This window comes from Prosopis cineraria, unplaced genomic scaffold (assembly GCF_029017545.1).
Source record: "Prosopis cineraria cultivar Desert tree isolate PC_DT_omini unplaced genomic scaffold, ASM2901754v1 PC1, whole genome shotgun sequence".
NCBI classification, from domain to species: Eukaryota; Viridiplantae; Streptophyta; class Magnoliopsida; order Fabales; family Fabaceae; genus Prosopis; species Prosopis cineraria.
The window spans coordinates 45,214,955-45,237,493 of record NW_026555332.1 but is presented as its reverse complement, the minus strand read 5'-3'; the positions used below and the strand labels follow the sequence as shown (position 1 = coordinate 45,237,493).

General features: G+C 33.1%; 4 protein-coding genes across 10 annotated transcripts; 1 reads left to right on the top strand and 3 right to left on the bottom strand.

Annotated features, from left to right (window-relative positions):
• On the bottom strand, positions 1 to 4,335 carry LOC129306075 (glutathione gamma-glutamylcysteinyltransferase 3-like). The gene is made up of 8 exons (XM_054946418.1): positions 4,193 to 4,335; positions 3,922 to 4,078; positions 2,833 to 3,071; positions 2,585 to 2,748; positions 1,886 to 1,937; positions 1,322 to 1,549; positions 644 to 1,168; positions 1 to 408 (listed from the first exon to the last, which is right to left on the bottom strand). Exons 1-8 carry the CDS (start codon positions 4,265 to 4,267, stop codon positions 343 to 345), a joined length of 1,506 nt encoding a protein of 501 aa, XP_054802393.1. The 5' UTR covers positions 4,268 to 4,335; the 3' UTR covers positions 1 to 342.
• A 936-nt stretch (positions 4,336 to 5,271) lies between these two features.
• On the bottom strand, positions 5,272 to 9,922 carry LOC129293406 (glutathione gamma-glutamylcysteinyltransferase 1-like). Of its 5 annotated transcripts, none has more exons than XR_008589154.1 (9): positions 9,678 to 9,922; positions 9,237 to 9,393; positions 8,450 to 8,688; positions 7,982 to 8,145; positions 7,316 to 7,367; positions 6,712 to 6,939; positions 6,136 to 6,633; positions 5,733 to 5,900; positions 5,272 to 5,624 (listed from the first exon to the last, which is right to left on the bottom strand). XR_008589154.1 is itself a non-coding variant. In XM_054931365.1 (9 exons), exons 1-8 carry the CDS (start codon positions 9,750 to 9,752, stop codon positions 5,787 to 5,789), a joined length of 1,527 nt encoding a protein of 508 aa, XP_054787340.1. In that variant the 5' UTR covers positions 9,753 to 9,922; the 3' UTR covers positions 5,272 to 5,624; positions 5,758 to 5,786. The 5 variants fall into 5 exon arrangements, 4 of the variants coding, with proteins under 4 accessions (XP_054787340.1, XP_054787357.1, XP_054787327.1 ...); XM_054931365.1 differs by having other exon boundaries at positions 5,758 to 5,900; XM_054931382.1 differs by having other exon boundaries at positions 5,272 to 5,947.
• Positions 9,923 to 15,030: 5,108 nt separating this feature from the next.
• Positions 15,031 to 18,144, top strand: LOC129308222 (CRIB domain-containing protein RIC6). 3 transcript variants are annotated; one of them, XM_054949385.1, is made up of 5 exons: positions 15,031 to 15,363; positions 15,474 to 15,574; positions 15,731 to 15,818; positions 16,687 to 17,148; positions 18,091 to 18,144. In XM_054949385.1, exons 1-4 carry the CDS (start codon positions 15,297 to 15,299, stop codon positions 17,121 to 17,123), a joined length of 693 nt encoding a protein of 230 aa, XP_054805360.1. In that variant the 5' UTR covers positions 15,031 to 15,296; the 3' UTR covers positions 17,124 to 17,148; positions 18,091 to 18,144. The 3 variants fall into 3 exon arrangements, with proteins under 3 accessions (XP_054805360.1, XP_054805288.1, XP_054805422.1); XM_054949313.1 differs by lacking the exon at positions 18,091 to 18,144 and having other exon boundaries at positions 16,687 to 17,288; XM_054949447.1 differs by lacking the exon at positions 18,091 to 18,144 and having other exon boundaries at positions 15,345 to 15,363; positions 15,454 to 15,574; positions 16,687 to 17,288.
• Positions 17,939 to 19,862, bottom strand: LOC129308141 (piriformospora indica-insensitive protein 2-like). Its single transcript, XM_054949207.1, has one exon. The coding sequence runs from the start codon at positions 19,479 to 19,481 to the stop codon at positions 17,970 to 17,972; it is 1,512 nt and encodes a 503-aa protein (XP_054805182.1). The 5' UTR covers positions 19,482 to 19,862; the 3' UTR covers positions 17,939 to 17,969.
• Between the last annotated feature and the right edge of the window lie 2,677 nt (positions 19,863 to 22,539).

Genomic DNA, 22,539 nt, shown 5'->3' with positions numbered 1-22,539 from the left:
TGTGTTAACTTTTAGATTAATTGATGGAGCATATAACAACAATGAATTAATGTCAACTTTTACAAAACGGTATCTCTGATAAGAACTAGTAATCCACCACTGGATTCTAACAAAAAATGCTCCATTTTAAATGAAACTAATACCAACTGGGAGTTCTTTTCCACATAAATGTATGAATTATTCCCGTATTCCGACCACAGTCTTCGTGTTATTCATGAGAGGAAGGAACTCATGAAAGGTCGAGGCACTTCATTGATCCCATGTCCGATTGCATGCCCAAAAAGCCAAATCAGTGTCTTGTGCAATTATTGCCAGTTGATACATAGCCCAACACCAACAATATCATGATGAAGGCGCGGCACCAATATCAGTCATGAGAAATTTGAGTTGCCCTCGCAAGAACAAAACCTGCAAGAATTCATCAATCACTAGTTAAGGATCAGTTCATTCTCATTTTACTCTACGATCAGTTAAAGCAGCAATTTAAAAAATACAAAAATAAAGAAAGAAAGAAACAAGGGAAAAACACAAGTCTATGTTCAATCATAATGGCCTCAAGTAAGCAAGTATAACCACAGACATGAAAATAACCTTTTAAAAAAAAAACAAAACAAAAAAACAAAAAGGTAACATAGGTTATTACCTCTTCCTGAAGCAAGGGAGGAAGGTTTTCAGTTGTTACAATGTCTGTAACTTCCAGCCGCAGCTTTTCTTCTTTAATGCCTGACCATGTATGTAAGGGCAAGGCCAACAAAAGCACTGTTAACACATCTGCAGTGGATGGGTGCAATCCAATGCAGCGTCCTTCATTGGAAATACACAAACTATATGGCCCGCTTTGACACAGAGGGACCAACACATCAACTCCTTGTTCTCCGTCGCCACTTTTGACAGTTCCAGAAACCAATGCCACTGGATTTTCAGTATCGGTATGTAACTGTTGCACATTTATTTGAGTGCAGCATTTTCCACCTGACGAACCTAGCCTATCACAACCGTTCAAAAGATCCACCCCTTGGCAACAAAGACTTGCAGCGAGTGCAGGTAACATGTCTTCGTCTTTATCACCAAGGTTTGCATAAGGACAGCAACATGAAATTTCAGAATTCAACCATCTAGTTATATATTTGAAGAGTGCAGTTGCTCGAATTTCTTCCAATATGTCTGCCTGAAATTCCAAAGCTATCAAGAATTACAGTTCTGTATGTTAAATTTTTTCTTCAATATATAAAGGTTCTGGCACGAAAATTAAAAATTTTAAATTTCTTCAGTAGTGAACAAAATCCTTTATTCGTAAAGAAATGAACTTTAGGCCAAAAACCTTGATGGCAAGCCTTCCACTCTCTTCTTCACTTAAGGTGAGATTTCCATCCTCTCGTCTACGAACTTCAGCAATCCATGTGATAAAGCCTCTCAATTCAATAGGAGGAGACTTGAATATAACAGACAGCAGCTTCTGAATGTCATCCAAATCCTCTGACTTCACAAGGAGCGGGACTTCTTCAGCTAAGTATTTAGCAACACTGTTCCAACCTTCATGTCTACAACTCTGCAGATAGCATAAGTAGAATTATAAAGATTGAAGAACTAGTAGAAGTAGAATTATAAAAAAGTAAAATCATTAAAGAATCCCTTAAGAAATAAAAAAGAGTCGATAAACAAAGATAAATGACATTTAGCATACTCCACGCAATTAACATCATGCAGAAAGCTGAGACTTCTTATAGTGCATTATAATTACAAAAGTAAGAACTACTCGGAGTTGAATTGACTTTTCTATAGTGAGTCAAATCAAATTTCCTAAACAGTTCACATAAATTCATCACTTTAGAAACTCAGCACGTGTTCAGATGGGTAGACGAAGGATAAATTAATGTCACAGTACCACTGTATAAAGTATTGATGTTGCTCTGTTAGATCTCGAAATAACCATGTACCTGAAAATTACACATTTCCAAATGTAAATGGAGGAAAACAACAAAATCATAACATTTTCATCACAAAAGCTAGTACACCTTGGTCGTGCTGACATTACCTAATAATACAACTTTCAAATAGCGATTTGAGATAAGCTAAATGTCAGTTCAGAACGCCTAATCATACAGAAATCCAAAACAACTTTGGTGGACAGAATGCAGAGATTTATAGACGTTAAAAAGATTTAAAACATGCTAAGTGAGAAATACATATCATAGATGACTTAAAACATTTGATCTATGTAACTTCTAGCCCTCTCCCTTGCAAATTAACACTACTGCCTGAAAACAATCAAACAGAAAACACTCTACAAAGTTTTCCTTATTTTAACTTCTTTCTCATTGTTAAGAAGACTTTGTCCTTCACCAAGAAGAATACGAACATACGTCGTACACATATGAAACAGGGATGAGATAAATGTCAAAGCGGTCAGACATCAAATATTCATAATTTACACCAAGTTAACTTCAATATTAACACGGGGTGCAATCTCTACTTCCAAAGCAGAGAAACGACCAACTTTGTGGAAATTAAAAAAAAAAAAAAAAATATATATATAAGGGTCTTGACAGAAGCATGCAAGGAGCACTATCACAATAGATCTTACCCCCTATGTTGTCCAGTTGCTTTATCAACAGTATTCATGGCCTCCCAGAGAAGGGTAAGTGGGACCCAGTGAGGAGGATACTTGAAACGTGCAACATCCAGAATGAGGACCATATCTCTTTCCACGTGGTAGCCTCCTAGTGGTGAAAAATGACCAGTTCCAGTCTGTTGCAAAATGATAAGGCATTTCGCATAATCTCTATAATAATTGACGTTAAGATATATTTAGCATGTCATTGACAATAATACCTGTTTAAACACTCCTCTGTGGTATGATACGATCACATGACAATCCTCTGAAGTACTACATGAAATTACATTCTTGCGAAAATCATCTATTGTGGTTTCATTTGCTCGAAAAGCTTCAACTTTAGCTCCATTGCATTGAGCCAAGCACGCAACTTTTCCAAATGTAATACCTTCCTCTTTAATCTTAACCAAAGGCTCACAACAATCCAACATGGAATCGTCAAACCACCTCCAAGGGCCTATTAAAAACCAATATAAATATATAATGGTACTTAATTGAGACATAATTAGTATGGGGCTATTAGAACAGAAGTGCCGGCTAGTTTAGTGACTTTAGTCTAACAAAGTCTCTGCGCAGCCAGCATGGCCAGAAGAACATCAGATAAAAGCCCGTCCTAGAAGGATCTATGAGAGGTTCAAGAAACAAGGAAATGTGACCCCCGTTCAAGTATCCCAATGATTTAATGAAGCTTCACGCTAATAAAACTGAGAATTGAAATTAGAAATTATGAGAGGAAAACCAAGGTTGCTAACTTTTTTTTTTTTTTTGAAATTACAAGACAAGCCTAGACTTGGAAATTCCTAACACTAGAGGAAAAGCAAACAAAACAGATTACACATTTCTATCCAAATGATAGAAACCAATACAACCTGGTGAGGGTGTATTCAAAAGGACAAAGTAATCGGTCACATTATGTGCCACGGTTGCTAACTTTTACTGGCCAGAAGGATTGCTAACTGACAACGGGCTAACGTGTATAGAAATTAATATATCTTAGTACTTTATGTCACATATCCTTGCAACTTTAATACTTGCCATCTGACACAACGAAAATTAATACATACCATAATGCAACGCAATGCAACTTAGCAGCAATCTCAACCCTGACATAATTCCTTTATAACAAGCATAAGAGGGTACAACTGTACAATTGCCGCTTTACCAAGGAATTAATGAAATAAAGAGAATTCGGTTCCCTTTTTGCCATTCGAGTCATTTTAGTAAGATGAAAGTGACGATTCTCTAGAGTATAGAAACTCTTTATAAGATATTACCTAGAGGGAAAGGAAAGCATTGAGAAAACACACCTTTCCATTTTCTACCAGGGTCAATAGCAAGTGCATTAAGGACGACTGCAAGAGTGGCCAGTCCACAGTACGCAGGTTCAGATTGCGTTTGATGGTATGAAATTAATTTGAAGAAGCCTTCCATGGTTCCTTGTCCAAAAGCTTCAGCAAAAATTTTCTGTATAACCTCACGATTATTCATCATATAAAATCATTTGAAGAATTCATCTAAGGTGTCAAAATAGGGATTTGATTTGATTTTTTTTTTTTTTGGGATGAAGTAACGATATACCTTTCCTTCGGGAGAAGCAAACTCGATTGCGGGAGGAGAAGGGAGGACTCTGCGATAGAGACCTGGAGTTGCCATCTTCAGTCTTGAGACGACTAATACTGACGAGCCTTGCTTCGATTTCAAGCCCTTTTGAATTTATTCGAATTTCCACGTGGAGCGCGGGCCCCGTTTTACGTGCACATGGAGCCAGTGTTTAATATTGTTATTTGTTAATGGCGGATCAAGTTCTTGTTTTTGACTTCTGAAAGTCTGAAACACCGTCAGCATTAATGTTAAGGAAAATGATAGTTGGAATGGGGACTGAGAGAATAAATTGTTAATATTTAAATTATTTGAAAAATATTTTTATGAAATATTCTAAAATATTAATAACCTTTTGAAAATTATAACCCTTCCTTTTAACATTGTAAAATTTAAAATATTTCCATTAAAAATAATTTTAGAAGAATGAGTGATAATTTTGGCAAAGGCATTTTAATTTACAACTCTTTTGGTTCTATTTTTTATTATAACATTGTTTTGAAATGCACACCTTGGTCTTGTCTCGTCATCATATCAAATTCTTGTTTTTTTTTTACTTCTCTTTGGATAAATTAAATCATTCATTAACCCGCAAAGTATTTCTAAATGCAGACAGGAAATAGTATTAGAGAAAAACCATACGGAAATTGAAGAAACTTTGTTTCGCTTATCACTTGCTTGTAGAAGAAACGTGAAAGGTCAGTAATGGATAGATTTGCAAAATATGATTCACATTTCAAGAGAAATCCATATCCCCACATCACCCTGAGGGATCTAACATGCACGCCACCAATGTACTAGTGTATTACCAACTATAAAACCACCTTCAATTGTAGCTGCGCTATTCAAAATGTGTTTGGTTTCACAGAGTTTTAATAGTACCCAACATGAAACCAAAAACGCATTTAATAGATGAGTCACTCAAAATACAAAGTATATGTGAAAATTTTGTACAATTTTTTTACCAATAGAATTTCTTTTTCTCAAATAGACAGTAGTCACGTCAAGTGACTTTATAATATGGGACAAGTTAGTAGGGTCAGGAAGGGAGCAAGCAGTTTTCTAGATTCTTGAATCTCATTTGCGCAGAACGTCTTCAGCGATAAATTCAGCAGGTTGTACAACACGATTAACCTAAATCTCGAAACTGACCCCTTGGTACTCTTCACGAAAGCGGTTCCAGATGCCTGTTATTTTGGATTCATAACTGGAAACAAGAACGCGTTTCGGCAAGGTGTGCCTGAATTATTGAATTCAATGCCTGCTGACACGAGATCCCAGCTTAGAGATTTTGGCTCGTTGAAGATCACGAGAAAAGGAGATGCTACGAGAGAGGTGCACCGAGATCTTCATCCACCCTGTTCTCTTGACATTTCTTTAGCATGTGAAGTTGACGTCTTAAGTGCAAAACCTGATATGGATATATTTATGATAAGAAATGAGTAGGAACGGGATAGGGTAGAATTAGCAACAGAAGCCAATATTTTGCAAAGCGACAACAACGGATTCAGTTAATGACCAGTTCATTCATTATAGGCAAGTACCCCCAGATTGTATAGACAATAGTCCAGGTTTACTTCATAGGACACTTTGAATGGGGACCAGCGCAGGAAAAATAGTCGAGGCATCTGTTGAACTCAAAATTGTCCTTGCTTAAGCACTTCCTAGGACTAACGTTCACAGTTCCCTATTGGTGAAATATATTGACATCGGTGAATCGGTGAATAGCAAAGACTGCGTAACATGAAGGAGATATTATTACTCAAAGCATGCCTGAGCATCAAAATTAAGAAATGATGATTCAAAAATATTACTCAGGCAATAATGAAAAATTACATTTACTAAAGCAAAACTGCAAAAGTTACCCCTTTTTGGCTGACAAAAGTTACCTTTTTTAACAAAAGAAAATAAGAGCTTCTTACCTCTTCTTGCAGCAACGTAGGAAGGTTATCAATTGAAACAAGTTCATCTATTTCCTTCAAAACTTGCCCATCTTTGATACCAGCCCATGTTGTAGATGGTAACGAGAGAAGCAGTGCTGTTAGCACGTCACTGCTAGTTGGGTGCATCTCAATGTACTTACTCAGGCCAGAGCAATCACAACATGGTCCTTGAGAAGGAAACAAAACATCAACCCCTTGTTCACTGTTACCGTTTACTACAGTCCCACTAACCATTGTGATTGGCTTGTCACCCTCTGCTTTCAAGCATTCCATACATGTTTCTCTACAGCAATACACTGCCGATGAGCTAAGCTTCCCACCTAGAATTTCTGCTCCTTGGCAACAAACATTTGCTGCAATGTTAGGTAAGGTGTCTCCATGACCTGAAAGTGATGGCAGCTTGCAGCAAGAATTTGATAGAAAAGAAGTGACATGTTTAAAAAGCTGTGTCTCCTGCACCTGTTTCAATACTTCTGCCTGGAGAACAAAAAGTACTCGTTAAAACTCTAAGCATAAAATAGGATTATGACAATTTGATAAAAGTATAACCATAACCTTAACAGAAACCCTAGCTTTCTCCTCTGCACTCAAACTTGGACCACCATCCTCTCGCCTCCTGACTTCTGCAACCCACTTAATAAAATCCCCAAAATTAGATGGAAGCGAATTGATTACAACTGAGAGAACCTTGTGAACGTTTTTCACATCCTCTGATTTTAGTAGCAGGGGAACATCATCCATCAGGAATTTTGCGATACTAATCCAACTCTCATGTTTGCAGCTCTACAAGTTCAAGAATAACATATATCATTAGCAGAAGTGCAGAATATATACAATGGTTAGCATCAGCAATCAAATTAACTAAGCATGACAAACACGAACAAAATATGCACGCAAACATATATGCATATATAAGAAACTGATACAGGATGGTAAAAGGATTATGATTTAAGGGACAAACATTAACAGTGAAAGAATCTCCATTCGTACATTTATGCATGCACTATACTTCACTCTTCTTGCTTGAAATCAGATTGGAAAAAGAATAAGCATTCATAAATCAATGTAGGTAGAAACTATTCAACAATTTGATGCCTGCAATAAAACTCTTGACTGTTTACTTTGAGTGTGAGTGACTTTATAACAGGATGCAACATACCAGAGTATAGAGCATACCAGGGTCCCTGTGAGGCCTTGATATAAGCATGAACCTGAGGACAGAAACCAATAGTAGTAAATATAATCCCCCATCAATCGTGTTACTTCTTCATTTACCAACGGAAAGAGGTAGACTTTATGATAGAGGAAAATGACATGAAGAAATGAGCGAAATGTATGCAAATAAAATGCATTCCTTTTTTTTTTGGGGGGGGGTGGTGGGGGCGAGGGAAGGTATGAAACAGAAAACAATGAATTTGCTCAGGTCAACAAAAACCAAGGTTGAATTTTCTATATTACCCACAACAAGTTGCTTTTTAGACGATACATGTCTCATATTTCAGAAAGTCTCCCTTACCTTGGTTTTATAATGCATAATTTGCATGCTACCTCCTTTTTCATAAAGATAAATTACTATGATTTAATTTCAACAGGTCTTCCAGTTTTGAGATAGCCAAAAATTATTAAAGAATAGAAGAAGCATCATACAATTACCAGATCCAATTGCAAAAAACATCTTCTATTACATGGAAATCATTCTTTTTCCTACTGATAAGTGATAACACCCGTCCTTGAACAAATAGTGATGTAAATGCAGATCTCAATAATTTTTACCATGTTAAAGTAACCAGAAAATTTTATAAAAATTAGATACAAGAAAACTTACCCCCTAGGTTGTCCAATGTCTTCAACAACATAGTTCATGCCTTCCCAGAGAAGGGCAAGTGGGACCCAATGAGGAGGATACTTGAAACGTGCAACATCCAGAATAAGTGCCATATCCTTTCCAGCATGATAGCCACCAATAGGAGAAAAATGACCAGTTCCGGTCTGCCATGAAAGTTTAATTACTATTCCCACTACCATTCCATAATAGAAGAAATCAATATTGATTACCAAGGATATTGGGAGAATAGTATATGATAAGTTCATCTTGTACAGCTCGAATAGAAATAACCTATCACTGGTTCTAACAGATATGGGCAATAGAAAATTTTCAACTTCTGAACCTTGTATAAACAATGGATCCAAAACCATCAATGGGAACATCATTGAGTAGGAGATGGTGAATATCAATGAACAAAGCAACAAAATTTTGTCATTTTCTATTGTGTCAAAGTAGTAAAATACATACTTGATGGAGAGCAGCTCTGTGGTAAGAAGAGATTATATGACAATCATCAGAAGTCGAACACCTCTTGACATATTTACGGAAGTCATCAATGTTGCTTTGATTTGCACGAAAGGCTTCAACTTTTGCTCCTGCACAATGAGCCAAGCATACAAGCCTCCCAAATGAGATACCTCTGGCTTTGACCCTCTCCAGAGGTTCACAACAGTCCAACATAGATTCATCAAACCATCTCCGAGGACCTGTAGACAAATTTGCCAAGAGCAACACAGTTTACAACATAAAACAAAACTCAGATTGATCTTATTCAATTCAATAACTGAAAAGGAACATGCTGCAGTCAATGAGAATATGAAATTCAAAAGACATATTAGTTGACAAGGAATTTTTCTGCAGATGATAAGGTATGGTAAAAAATTGAAAAAAGAAAATAGCAGCCACTGGCCCCACACTATAACAAGACTGCAAAATGTCAGGATCCAACCATGGAAAATAAAGAAAAAGTAACCTGCAAACGAAGTACATCAGATCGATTGAGAAATTCCTCTTGAAATGAACAAATAGCATAATCTATTTCTAACAATATTTTTCCAGGAAATTGAAAGAATCTTGAGCATTATAAAAAATAAGATCAATTTAAATAAATAAAAAGCTTGGCAAATCTTGATGAGACACGACAGCAAAATCGCATTAAGTATTACTTCCTCGATCCCTTAGAATGAAGGAAGCTATCGTCTATGGAGTCAAGATGCATCGTGAAGTATGACAGCTCATGAAACAATACGCGTACCTTTCCATGTTCTTCCAGGATCAATAGCAAGAGCATTCAAGACCATGGATAAGCTTGCCAATCCACAGTATGCAGGCTCTGATTGTGTTTGAAAATAAGAAATTAATCTAAAAAAGCCTTCCATTGTTCCATTTTGAATGGCTTCAACAAAAAGTTGCTGAAAGTCAACAAAATTGGGTTAATAGCTCGTGAATTAAAAAAGATGACAACGTGCACGGGAAAAACCAATCATAAGAATTTCTGATTAAAGAAACATTCAATTACTACTACGTAATTTATTCCGAAGCCTGAAGCCGCATCATCTTCAACTAGAAATATACATATATCTATATACATACATAATTTGCAAAAAGCCCGACAATCATCCCAGAAAGCTCCCCGACTTAAACACACACACACTGACAGAGAAATGCGAGTGAGGGCAAAAAAAGTGTGACAGACCTTTCCTTCGGATGAAGCGAATTCTACTGCAGGCGGAGAAGGAAGTAACCGCCTGTACAGCCCAGCCATCGCCATTTTCTTCGATCAATTGACTGTAACTTTACAGTTTACACCGACCTGAGTCAAATTGCGTGGTAAAAGAGATATAACGACTCTGAATCAATTGTGGCCAAAAAAGAAAATCAAACGACTCTGAATCAATAAACAAGCGTTAGGGTTTCAGGCTTGTCGAGTGCCTCCGCGGGAAGTTGGGAATGCTGAATGCCCTGCCCCGCGTAATTTTACAGTTTCAAAAAGCACGGGAACCTACATATAAGAGTCAAACCTCTGGTCCTAGGTGCAAAATAGAGAGAGGGAGAAAAAATATTTTATTTTATTTATAAATTCCGTGATTAAATTTTTATAATAATTTTTTTATTATTTATTGAATGTTAAAAAAAATATTATTAACATATATATATTTAATAAAAATAAATTTGATAACTTATTAAACTTTAAAATAAAGTTAATGAATTTTAAAATTTTTTTTAATATTAATAAAATATATTAAAAATAATTTATAAATAAGATGAGAGGTGTATTATTTTTTTATATTTATTTCTCTTTTTATACAGTCTTATAATGAAGTATTTTATTTTAAATTAAATCTAAAGTTATTTATATATTATAAGTACTTTTAAAAAAATATAATAATAATAATACTTTAAAATACTAAAAATATCTTAATTTCTTTACATATAATTTATTAAAAAATAGGTAATTATTAACATATAGGCAATAATACTTTAAAATAACTAAAAATATCTGAATGAGTAATTAACAATTATTAACATTTACTTTGGTGACAACCATATAGGCAAAATGGCATCCAATAAAAAAACATGATGTCGGTAAAAACGTTGAGTTTAAAAAATGACAATTAAAGATCAAGAGCCTTTAAGGACTAAAATTAAAAGCAAAGGCTTATATATTTAACCTTTATGCTTTATTGTGCTTATTTTACACTAACTCAAGACATGCAATATTGATTATTTATTCCACGTTAAATCCTTGTTATGAATACTATTAGCACATTAAAAGCCACTTATTTTGATTTTATTGGATAAAAAAGTATATTAAATATAAGATAAATGAATAAATTATTTTTTAAACTTTAGATCTAATAATACCATAAATTTTAAACTCAGTTTATTGTACAATTCATTCTCTCAATTTTTAAAAATAATGCAACTCAACCCTTGTAGTTAAAGAAGTTAACTTTAATTATTAATTGATCAGAAAATGATATAAACAATCTCAAAAATTATATAAAAAGATATAAATAATGCAAAAATTATAGAAAAGAATTCAAAAATTACATAAAATAGCCCAAAATTATAATGAGTACTTTTTCACATTTTTGAGGTATTTTTATCATTTTTTAATTAACTAATGCTCAAATTAACTTTTGTTAATAATAAAAATTAGATTACATTATTTTTAAAGCTTGAGAAAATAATTTACACAATAAATAAGTTCAGAGTTTATGATATTATTGAACTTAAAGTTCATAGGATAATTTAATTAAATACCCTTAAATATATAAGCTAAGTATATAAATGTTGTCCAAAATCAAATACTCAACTAATTACACGGTTACATTTTAATAATTGGACAATTCAGTTACAAAAATCAGGCCTGGCTATAAATAATAGAAGCTCAATGATAAATGATAAATTATATGAAATCCCATGCTAAAAAAACTTACATCCTGTTTGGTATGGTGGAATTAAGAGCCATGGAGATGAAATTGAAAATAGAAATTAAATTTTAGCATGCCCGGTATGTCAAATATAAATTCCACCAAAAATACTTGAATTGATTTCCACCTCTTAATCCATGAAATTCTGAACAACTCCATTGAAGTGAGATCTGTGGCATTTTTGACCTTCTTCCGCGTTAGCTGCCACCCACTCTTCTCATCCATTGTCAGTGAACTACTCAGCGCCAGTGACTTCTAGCAGCCAACGCGGGCGACTGTCATGCTTTCAGTTGCAAGATCTTCTTGAAATTGCAACCAAACCTGTCTTGAACATCTTCCATTTGCAACCATATTTGAGTTTGTCAATTGAAATTGCAGGATCTTCTTGTTGATTCCATGGTTACAAGTTTTTGGTGCTCCCTTCGATTTACGTTCGAGCTTCTTCTTGGTTTCCTGGTTACAGATTCTGTGGTGGTCTTCAATCTGGGTTGGAATTATTATTATTATTATTTTTTGTTTGGGGGACGAAGGCATTCCAATCTTTTCGTATTTTAAATATTTATATCAAATAAAAATAATATTTTAATTTCATAAATATACCAAATATATTTTTAAAATTTATATCTATATCCATTTTTATTTCCATCAAAAATTTCCAACATATCAAAGGACATTATGGTTTTTGATTATTATTCTTCATATAGGTGATTATTAATTAACATCATGATTTTAACACAGAGAATTATAGGTCCTAATAGATTAAAATAATAACCGTTAGATTCTAACAAAAATTGTTTATAAAATACGTTATAAATATTAATTCAAATATTTACAAACCAGAATTTCAGTCGTAAATTATAGATAAAACTTGACTTATCTGCGATTAAAATTTTCGAATTTGTATTTAAATTGGCATTTTTAACTCATTTTTTCAAAAAAAAATTATCAAAAATTTAATACTCCCTCTATTCAAAAATATAAAATATTTTTAACTGAATTTTACTTACTTTTAAACACCAATAAAGTAGTTACCTACTTTTAAACTAATCATATCTTTTTATATTTACTTCTATTAAACACCATACAATAAATATAAAGTTATTATCAATAAAAGCTGTAACATCCCAATTTAAATTTTAATAGTTAATTTGGGTTAATAGAAATTTTAAAAAATATTTAGAGGTAAATAAATTAGTAAGAAATGATCATTAAATCTAACTTAGGATATAATTCTAAATTAAATTTTTTAAAAAATAATTAAAAAATTATTATTAATTAATTAATTAAAAATATTATTGAATTATTATTATAAAAAAAAGGTATGCAAAAAAAAAGAAGAGAAGAAGAAAAAGAGAATTACTTTCGGCCGCCGCATTAATAGTAATATAAAATAATAAAAAAAAGGGAGAGAGAGAAAAGAAGAAATAATAATAAAAAAAAGACGTGGAACCCACTGAATTTTTATAAAAACTCACCCGTTTCCTTTCATTTCTTCAATTCTTTTCCTACATGTGAGTTGAGGCGGTGAGAAGCTAGTCGTCAGTGCGAAATATCTAAATTTTTAAGGTAAGAGTTTTTAATAGGATATTTAGGGTGTAATTTTAAGCTTTTCAAGACTACGTAAGTGTTCTAAAAAATTTTTTTAGTCATCCTTTTTCTTTGATTTCTGAGTTTGTAGTGGTAGAAAATTTAAGATCTGGAAGAGGGATGAATTTATGTTAAATAAATATGATTTTTGAGGTTGTCAGTAGTATAATAAATGTTCTAGAGTATAAATTTATTGATGATCTTTGAATTTGTGGCTTATGGATCAAATTTTAAACTAGATCTGAAAATATATGTTGATTTATTGAGGTTTAGATGATTATTTGGGATGAGAAATGAATTATTATGGTTATAGGATTATGATTCTAAGCTAGAGACTCAATTTTTAATTTTTGGGTATTTTAGGTACGAATTTATGAAATAAAAAGAAAATTTTGATAATAGAAATTAGTTTAGAAGTTAATTTTTAGATTATTAATGTTTATTGATAATTAAAAGAGGAGTTAAAAATTTTATTTAATAGTATTAACTATAGATTTGTATTAAGATTGAGATTAGGAATTATGTTATATTTTTAATTCTATTATTAGAATTATTTTATTAGTTTCAAAAATTGAAACTAATATTTATAAATAATATGTTATTTGTAGATTGTATTACTGGTGAAGATTGTGGTAAAAGAAAAATTTTAAGGAATAATTTATTGAAAAAGCCACAAGGTAACCATGCTTTTAATTTATAATTAGTGTTACTTCATGTTAATTGGGTGATTATTGAGAAAATTATGAATTTTGTAATATTGTATAATTGTGCAATATTATTATGAATTTGTTTAATTATTGTGGGAGGTGTTGGGAGACTTGCTATTATTGTTGTATTTATGTGCCACGTGGTACGCCCCTATTGGAGCTCAATAGGTGGCTTGTAAGGGCTCGGGTTAATCTACCTTTGGCCGGGTAATTTAGCACCGAGTGAGGACTATAGCTCGAGGTTAATGGAGGGATATAAAGATGGTTGTTTGTATGTATTGTAATATTTCATATATTTGTTGAAATTATATTATTTTTAATTCTCACTTAGTAAGCACACACTTAACTGTTTGTATACACTATCATAAATTGGCTTTGGTTACTGAGACTTTTGAATCTCATTATGTGGTTAACAATTTTCAGGAGAAGAGCCACGAGTGACACGTGGAGGAGTCCCAGAGGCTTAGTGGTATAGATCCACTGTCTCTTTTGGGTATTTAATTTATGATTTATAATGTGTTATATTGTCAATATTAGAGCTTTTTGTTTATTGTCAATTATATGAATATATAAATGTAATCATGCCTTTCAAACTATTTCTATTTTTGGTACAATTTGGATGACTGTAATTTTAATATTTGGTTTACTTTGGATTGGTTAAAATGGCATCATTATAAAGCCAAATAATTGGCTTGTGTTGAAAATTGACTAAATTGCTTATTTTACTTGTTGGGAGTATAAGGATGGATAAATATGATTTAGCCTAATGGCATGTGGGAGGTAAAAATTTATCTGAAATGTTACAGTGTGTGAGTTAAAGCCAATTATAAAATATTTTATATTAAAATTATTGATATAAAAATGTGTTGTATGGCTGTAACCCAACTATGATTGAGTTAAATTATTTAAAAAAAAAATTTTTGGTGTGTTACAAAAACACTTAAAAAAAAAGAGAATGATTACACCTCAAAAAATTAAAAATATATTATATTTTTAAATATCCAACTCTTTAAAAAATATCTTATAATTTGTAAGAGAGTAATTATTAATTAAATTTTGTGAGACTGCTTGTGTCTTGTTAACCCGTACACATAGATAGATAGACCCCAAATACAGCACGTCCAAGATTGCTTTCCGTGAAACCGATAGTCGCTCCAACTATCACACCTAGAATTTCGATCAGCTTATTATGGCTATGAATGATGGGTAAACATCGTCAAACAAACAATCGCCACTGAATTCACGAAATTAAAGATGGTTATATCCTTTAAACAGAATTTCTCTCTCAGCTTCGTCCTTTTCTCACATCGTTCCCATTTCCACCAAACTTCTCTCCATCAAAACCTCTCTTCAATTCCTAAACTGATCACCTTCTCTTTCTTCGCCCCCACTTAACAAACACAACACATTCTTCGCACCCATCGAGTTCCTGAGAAGAAAAGAAAAACACATATAACATAAACACATGTCTAAACCACCTCCATGGTTTCTCTCTGGAATATTCAATTCAAAAACCCATGAATTCTTGAAATTCAGCCTCTGAGAGAGCACGTGCGCGCACACGCAGAGCCAGAATAGTTCAAAATGGCGGCGTCCAACAACAAGGTGAAGGGCCTTCTGAAAGGGCTCAGATACATTTCTCAGATATTTGGTTCGTGAATCCTTTCTCTTAATCGTATCGTATGTGTAATGGGTTGGTTTGTTCAGTTTTTCATTTTTGTCATGCTACGGTAACGAAAAGATTCATGATTGTGCAAGCAGATAATGAAAAAGAAGAAGAAATGCAGATTGGTAACCCCACGGACGTAAAGCACGTGGCTCATATAGGATGGGATGGTCCGTCAGTAAATTCACCCAGCTGGGTAATGAAATATATACTGTGTTATTATATATTGTATTTAGCATTATTTACACAATTAATGAAAATATATATACTCTGGTGTTTCGGGAAAATATGTGTTCGTCTCTGTGTGTGTGTGTGGTCTCGTGTAAATTTGTGCTCACAGAAAGCATTTCAGATGAACGAGTTTAAAAATAACACAGGCGCAGGAGCTCCTCCAGGTGTTAACGGCAACATCAACGAGCTTGATATGTTGACCTCCCAAGGTAGCCCCTTTCATCTCTGCGAGCTTATTGAATCGTAGCGCTTTTTTTTTTTTTTTTTTTGAATAAAGAAATGAAATACTATCATTCACATGGAAAAAATTATAGATGTGATACAACCAAAAACTGAATTATACTGCAATTTTTAAGCTACCATTTTGCCCCTAGACCTAGAGTTTATATATATGTATTGGACCTGCCGTGGGGTTTGATTTAGCTAATCCTCGCCACAAAAGCTGCATGTGCGATGAATTGAAGAGATTTTTTTTGAGAGAGAGAGAGAGAGAGAGAGAGAGAGAGAAGATCTACAAACAGTCTCATTCTTTTGCATTTTATTATCACATCACCACTCAATATTTTTAGCTTCCGTTAAAATTTAAATAGAAGAATAGTATAAAAGTTAACATAGTTTCATATATAGTTGACCTTAAAATATATCTTATGGTCATATGGAATAATTTAATTTTGTCATTTTTTGAATCGTGCTCAAATATAATTACATGTCAATGGCTGCCTGTCCAGTGACAATGTCGTTTATTTTACTTGGAAAAAGTTCTAGATTCAAAGTCAAATATAACATTGATGTGTTTGTGTGTAAGTCTCCATTTCCTATGAATAAAAGTTAGGTCAAGGGTAAATTTTATTTTAAAAAAATAGAATTACATTTTTCATGACATGTAAATTATGTAATTTGTTTATAATTTTCCCCCAAAAAAATGAAAATTTAATTACAGTTATTTATCAATAAATTTATATATTTGACTAGTAATTGAGCCAGATACCACTTTGTAAGTTAACATGTAAATGTTAGAATGATTGATCTTGTACAAATTCACTGTGTAATCAGCACTGGTTAATGTTTTACGTATAGATTCAAGAGGAAGAACGTCAAGATCTGCAAATTCGTCAGACAGAGACTTACCGGACATGCCTAAGTCATCAAGACGGCAGTCGAGCGGCGAGTTCATGGATTCACCGAGCAGAGAGAAGTCAGAAAAGCCGAGGCAAAGAAGGACATCTAAAAACAAGGATTCTTCTGATGGATCCAGAACGGCTCGGAATTTTGCGAACTTTGATATGGCCGAAGGAAGTGATTCGCCGTCGAGGAATCTGCATGACATTCCCAAGAAGTGCCGAAGGAAGAAATCTAAAGAAGCTTCTAGTAGTGCTGGTGGCGGATCAACAAAATCCAGATTGAAATCTCAAAACTCGGATCTGGATGTCGGGTCGCCATCTAGATCCGTACCCAGGTCCAGGAACAAACAAAAGTCCTTCGATGAAGACGCAGAGAGCGAAAAAGGATCATGATAGTGAAAATTCATGAGAAACTGGTGTAAGTATTTTGTTTTTGTTTTTTTTGGGTCAACAGAAATTGGTGTAAGTAAAGTAACTCCTTGCTAGCTAAGTCGCTAGCTTTTTGCACACGACCCGCCAAAAATAATAAGTTTTGCATAGTTGAGACTTGAAACGAGATCCGTTTTTCTGTCCTCCAATGTTTGCGCCATTTTTAAAAATGTCCGTTCCTAGTTTCCCTACTACAAAATTTCCTTTACTCCTTGCACTGACAATTTTTGCAAGCAAATCAGTTCATTGTGAGATTTGTAATTAAATAGAAGAGTTGCCTTGCATATATTGTTGTCTAGTGTGGCTTGTTCTCAAAATTACCCTTCTAAGGAATTTAAACTGAGTGATTTTGTCATGGATTTGACATTACCAAATTCTTTTCTCACAAGTCACAACACAATAGTAATTTGTAATTAAAAATGTTGTTTCACATTAAGTAACGTTACATTAATATAAGAGAAGTATATGTGCTTTTGAAGTTACATCCATCACAACTTATAAAAATTGACATTGGAAAGGGGCTCATATACTTATCCGTCAAAAGAGTTTAATAAAACAACACAAATAGTAAAAGTAAGTAAACGAGCATGCACTTATATATCACCAATTAGATGAAGCCATGTCATCATTTATCAGTTATCACTTGCTTTTTATCATCACTGGTTATTACCATTTTTTCATCTCGTATTTTTTAAAATCCTTACCTACTCTAAATTACCAGTATAACATGTGATTTGCTATTTTTAATGGGCAAAGACAAAACTTGGTCTCTTCTTGACCAGTCCTACTCGTGGTAAGGATGAACTACCCTCACAAACATGTAAAGACAAAAAAAATCCCCAGAGACATTAACAATGGACGAGGATTAAGATGCACCAAAGAAACTCCATTGAAAGTGACAGCGTTAGGATTATCTGCTTTCTTGTTGCAGGGCTTTATTTTCCCCAAGCTGCCTCTGTTTTTAGCATTCATCAATGCGTCGTCCACACAGAGCCATCTGTTTCCTTCCAACTTCAGCTTTTCTCTGACTTGAATTGAAGATGAGATTCTACCAGTCAAATTGTTGTTCTCCAAGTTTATTTCTTCTATTGAATCTAGGTGATAAAACTCCTCAGGCACGGGCCCTTCAAGCTTGTTGTTATCAAGCCCGAGATAGGACAAGTTTCTGAGATAAAAACCCATTGATGCAGGGATGTTGCCAATCAAACCCAGGTCTGAAAACCCTATTCTTTTGACACTCCCAAGATTTTCCCATATTTCTGGAATTTTCCCACCTAGAGAATTCCCACTCAAATACATTTCCTTTAATCTTGGAATTTCTCCCAGGAACAGAGGAATTCCAAAGTTACCGAAAAGGTTGAAGCTGAGGTCTAAAAACTCGAGGCTCTGCAAGTGTCTGAAACTTTCTGGGATCTGACCCGTGAGTCTGTTGGATCTCATATCAAGCTTCAGAAGCTCCTTGAGACTACCCAGTGATTCAGGTAAACACCCTTCAAAATGATTTTGACTCAGATCAAGAAGCTTCAGCTTCTTCAAATTAGCTAAACTCCCAGGAAGTTCACCAGCAAGTTGATTTCTCGATAACGTAATCTCTTCCAGATTAGCTAGATCACCCATCAGGTTAGGAACTTCACCATAAAACCCATTTCCCGTCAAAACCAGCCTCCTCAAGTTCGTAAAATTACGTAATATACCACTCAACGAGCCTGCCAAAGACGGATTCTCGATGAACACAAGCTCCTCCAGACTCGAACCAAAAGATAGAGAAACATCAGGAAGAGAAACCCTAGAGCCGTTGAAACATCTGTAAAAGAAAAGCTTGCGAAGGTACTTAAAAGAGGTGAAGAGCAGAGGGTTGAGAGTGGCATTTTGAGAGCAAGGAGGGTTAGGAGTGTAGTCTGACAAATACCCAAAGTTCAACTCAACAATGCGTGCCGTTTCAATGCCTGCATTACCGGAACCATCATATTCATAAGGATAATCGCAAAGGACGCCATGAGGGGCAGAGACACAGAGATCGTCAGGGAAGAGAGAACGCCAGGGGATGTCCGAGTTGATTGAGTCCAGCACCTGATAAACCGATTCCTGCTCCGCCGCGTCCAGCGCAGGTTGCTGGTAGGAGAGAACCACGAGGGACAAGATGACAAGAGCAAGAGTAGGAACTAGATGACGCAGACCCATTGAAGTCTGAAGAAGAAGAGGAGGAGGAGGAGGGAAAAAAACAAAAAAGAACGGCCGAGAAGCAGAGCAGCGATGTTTAGCAAAAAAAGTGTGGAAGCAGGTCGGCGAGAATGAAATAATGGAAAGAAGATGGCATAGCATATAAGGGAGAATGAAGAGACAAGCATAGTAGGATAATTGCAGATTAGGCGCCTAATGAATGACAAGTAACAGTAAACAGAATGCAAGACGATGAAGTAATTGGTAGTTATGAATGAAATTGATGCAGAAAAGTGGAAAGTGACGGGAAAGAAAGGTGTGGGGAGAGGAGAACAGTATGTTGGGGGCTATGGTACAAGTGCGATATGATTGTGGGACCAGAGGACAGAGGACTCTGATGGCGCAGAGGCAGAATAACTAACAAAGCGTCGGAGCAGGGCCAGCTAGCAGAAGCAGTGAAACCCTCGGAGACATTGCAAAAATCAAAAGCCTGCACTACTCATGAGTGCGACATTGACCCCTCTGGGGCTATGACTCTGCGAGCTTTAATGTAGGTGTGGCTCCTTAACTCTGAAAGGAAGCTGCCGGAGCCGACAGGGGCTCCTTAAAGCCGACACGCAGCCGCTGGACGCAGTCTCACGTTGCCGAGCACGAGAACGCTGATAAAAACAAGCAATTGATTTTGGTATTATCAATGAGTAGTAATCACATACTACCTGTTGAATTTATAAGTCCCGAAAATCATTTAATCTCATCCATAAATTAATGTGTGATTTTTTAAGTTACAGATAAAAAAAATTTTTAAAATTATTTTTTTACAAAAAAATAACATAACATTATTTTTAAATTTATTATATAAAAAATATTTAAAATTATATATATTTTTATTTTTTAAATTTTTTATATTGATATTGACAATATTAATAAAAATAATTTATATTCTTTCATTTAAAAATGTAAAATTTTTTTGAGAAGTTATACATTTAAAGATATAAATTATTTTTAATTTTTTAAAATGTAATAATTATTTTTTTATAAATATCTTTACTGATAATGACTTTATATTTATTATAAAATATTTAATAAAAATAAAATTAATTTAAAAATAAATAATTATTTTATTAAATGTGAAATTTAATTAAAAATATTTTATAAAAATAAAGAAATAGCAACGATAAGCTCTGTTTAAAATCTGCATTGTGGGACCCAGGGGAGATTTCCCCGGACCCATCGAACATTCGTTTTTTTTTTTTTTTTTTATTTGCCTGTTCTACCACTATAATCTTAACTTCCCGATACCACTGTCCCAGGATGTCACTGCCGGCCTACCGGGCCAGTGACATAACTTTAAATGGGATTGCATTCATTCCCTTCAATTTTTAAAATAACAAATGAATTTTATATTTAAGAACAAAGGAAAATGAAGAATGATAGCATTAGCATGTCGTTCATGAATTTGCTAAGGAAAAATATTTAAATACTCTTGCATTTTTCACCAAGACTAGACACGTGTATGTTAGTATTAAACATAAGATTAAAGTATATTTTTCAATTCCTTAAATTTATATAAAATTTTATTTTAATTTTTTAATTTTATAAAGTATATTTTCAATCTTTTAATCATAGCATCATTAGTTTTATCACAAAAAAATTTTAAATTAAATTTTTAAATATTAACAAAATATGATCAAATATTAACTTATTAAGTTTAATTTTTTAAAAATAATAATAATTGATACAAAAAATGATTATTTGAAACTAGCAATGTTAAAATTAAAAGACTAAAAATATATTTTATAAAATTAAATGTATACTTTATAAAATTAAAAGATTAAATTAAAAATTTATATAAAATTAGAAGACTAAAAACATTCCTTAACCTAAAAATAATCTTGTTTAAAGTACCATGAAATATTAGATGTATGAGTAGACACTTTTCTCAACAAAAATTCCAACATTGTTCATACATTGTGAGCAACAGTAGTCTTTTCCTTCAAAGGCTCAAACCCAATTCCTATTGGCTAAATGCTCTTGCATTTCAGTTCATAATGTTGATTAACCCTTCCTCTGCAAATAATTATAAGTCACTTTAACCAACTCAACTTAAAGCAAATAGTAAAAGTTTTTGTCACTTAAGTAAATACCTATGCAATTGTGATTCAAATCTTAATCTTGATGTATATTACAATTTATTTGGAAGACAATTATCATTTGCTCTTTCCTCATTATCTCAAAGGTGAAAATCTTGACCATCAATGGGGTTTATTCTTTATGCTATTCCAAAAAAATTACAAGTCACTTTTAATTAATTTACATCCTTAATATGTTAATTAATGGCCCTTAAAGTTACAATTTACACATTTTTTCCATGTTTATCCTTGTTTAACATGGCACCTCAATTTAAAACAAATATAAAAATTTCTGTGCATTTTAAATTTTTTTAAAAAACTGAAAAACAGTACTAAAAAGTTATAATTGTAGAAGGCTTCCATTTACCCCCTCTCTCTTAGGGGTGAGAGAGCAAAATAGATCTGAATTAAATTGAGTTTGATCTATTTGATTTAATTTTTGTATTTTAAAAAATTTTAGTTAATTGATTCAATTCGATCTTCAAATTTTAAAATTGAATAGATCAAATTCATAAAATTATCATATACACATACACAAATACATACATATTAGTAACTTATAAATTATATATGAAAATTAGAATAAAATACACTGACCAACCTTATATTATAATTTAATTACACAAACTTCCCTTTTATTTTGAAAATGCATATGAACCTCCCTTAAATTAAGACATATGTTGTATAAACCTCCCTTGTATATTTGAGATTTCATTTTCATCCATCAAATTGTTAGTTGACCATTAAGTCTTACTTTTGAACTTTTAATTTTACCCAAATGTCCCTCTTTAATCTAAGAATTTTGCTAAAAAACTATATCTGCAAAAAAAAAAATTCTTCGTATACAGCTAAAAGATATAATAAATTCATTTTCAATTTTTATTATCTTATCAAATTTATTAATTTGTATCATATTATAAAATTTTATTATTTTAGTTTTCATCAAATTTATTGAAACGTATTTATTTATTTTTTTAAATTGCAAAAAATATATTCTTGTCCGTCGCATAACATAAAACAATATAAATTCAAGATATTATATAAATAATTTAAATTTAAAATTTATAAACATGTTTTTTACAATTAAATTA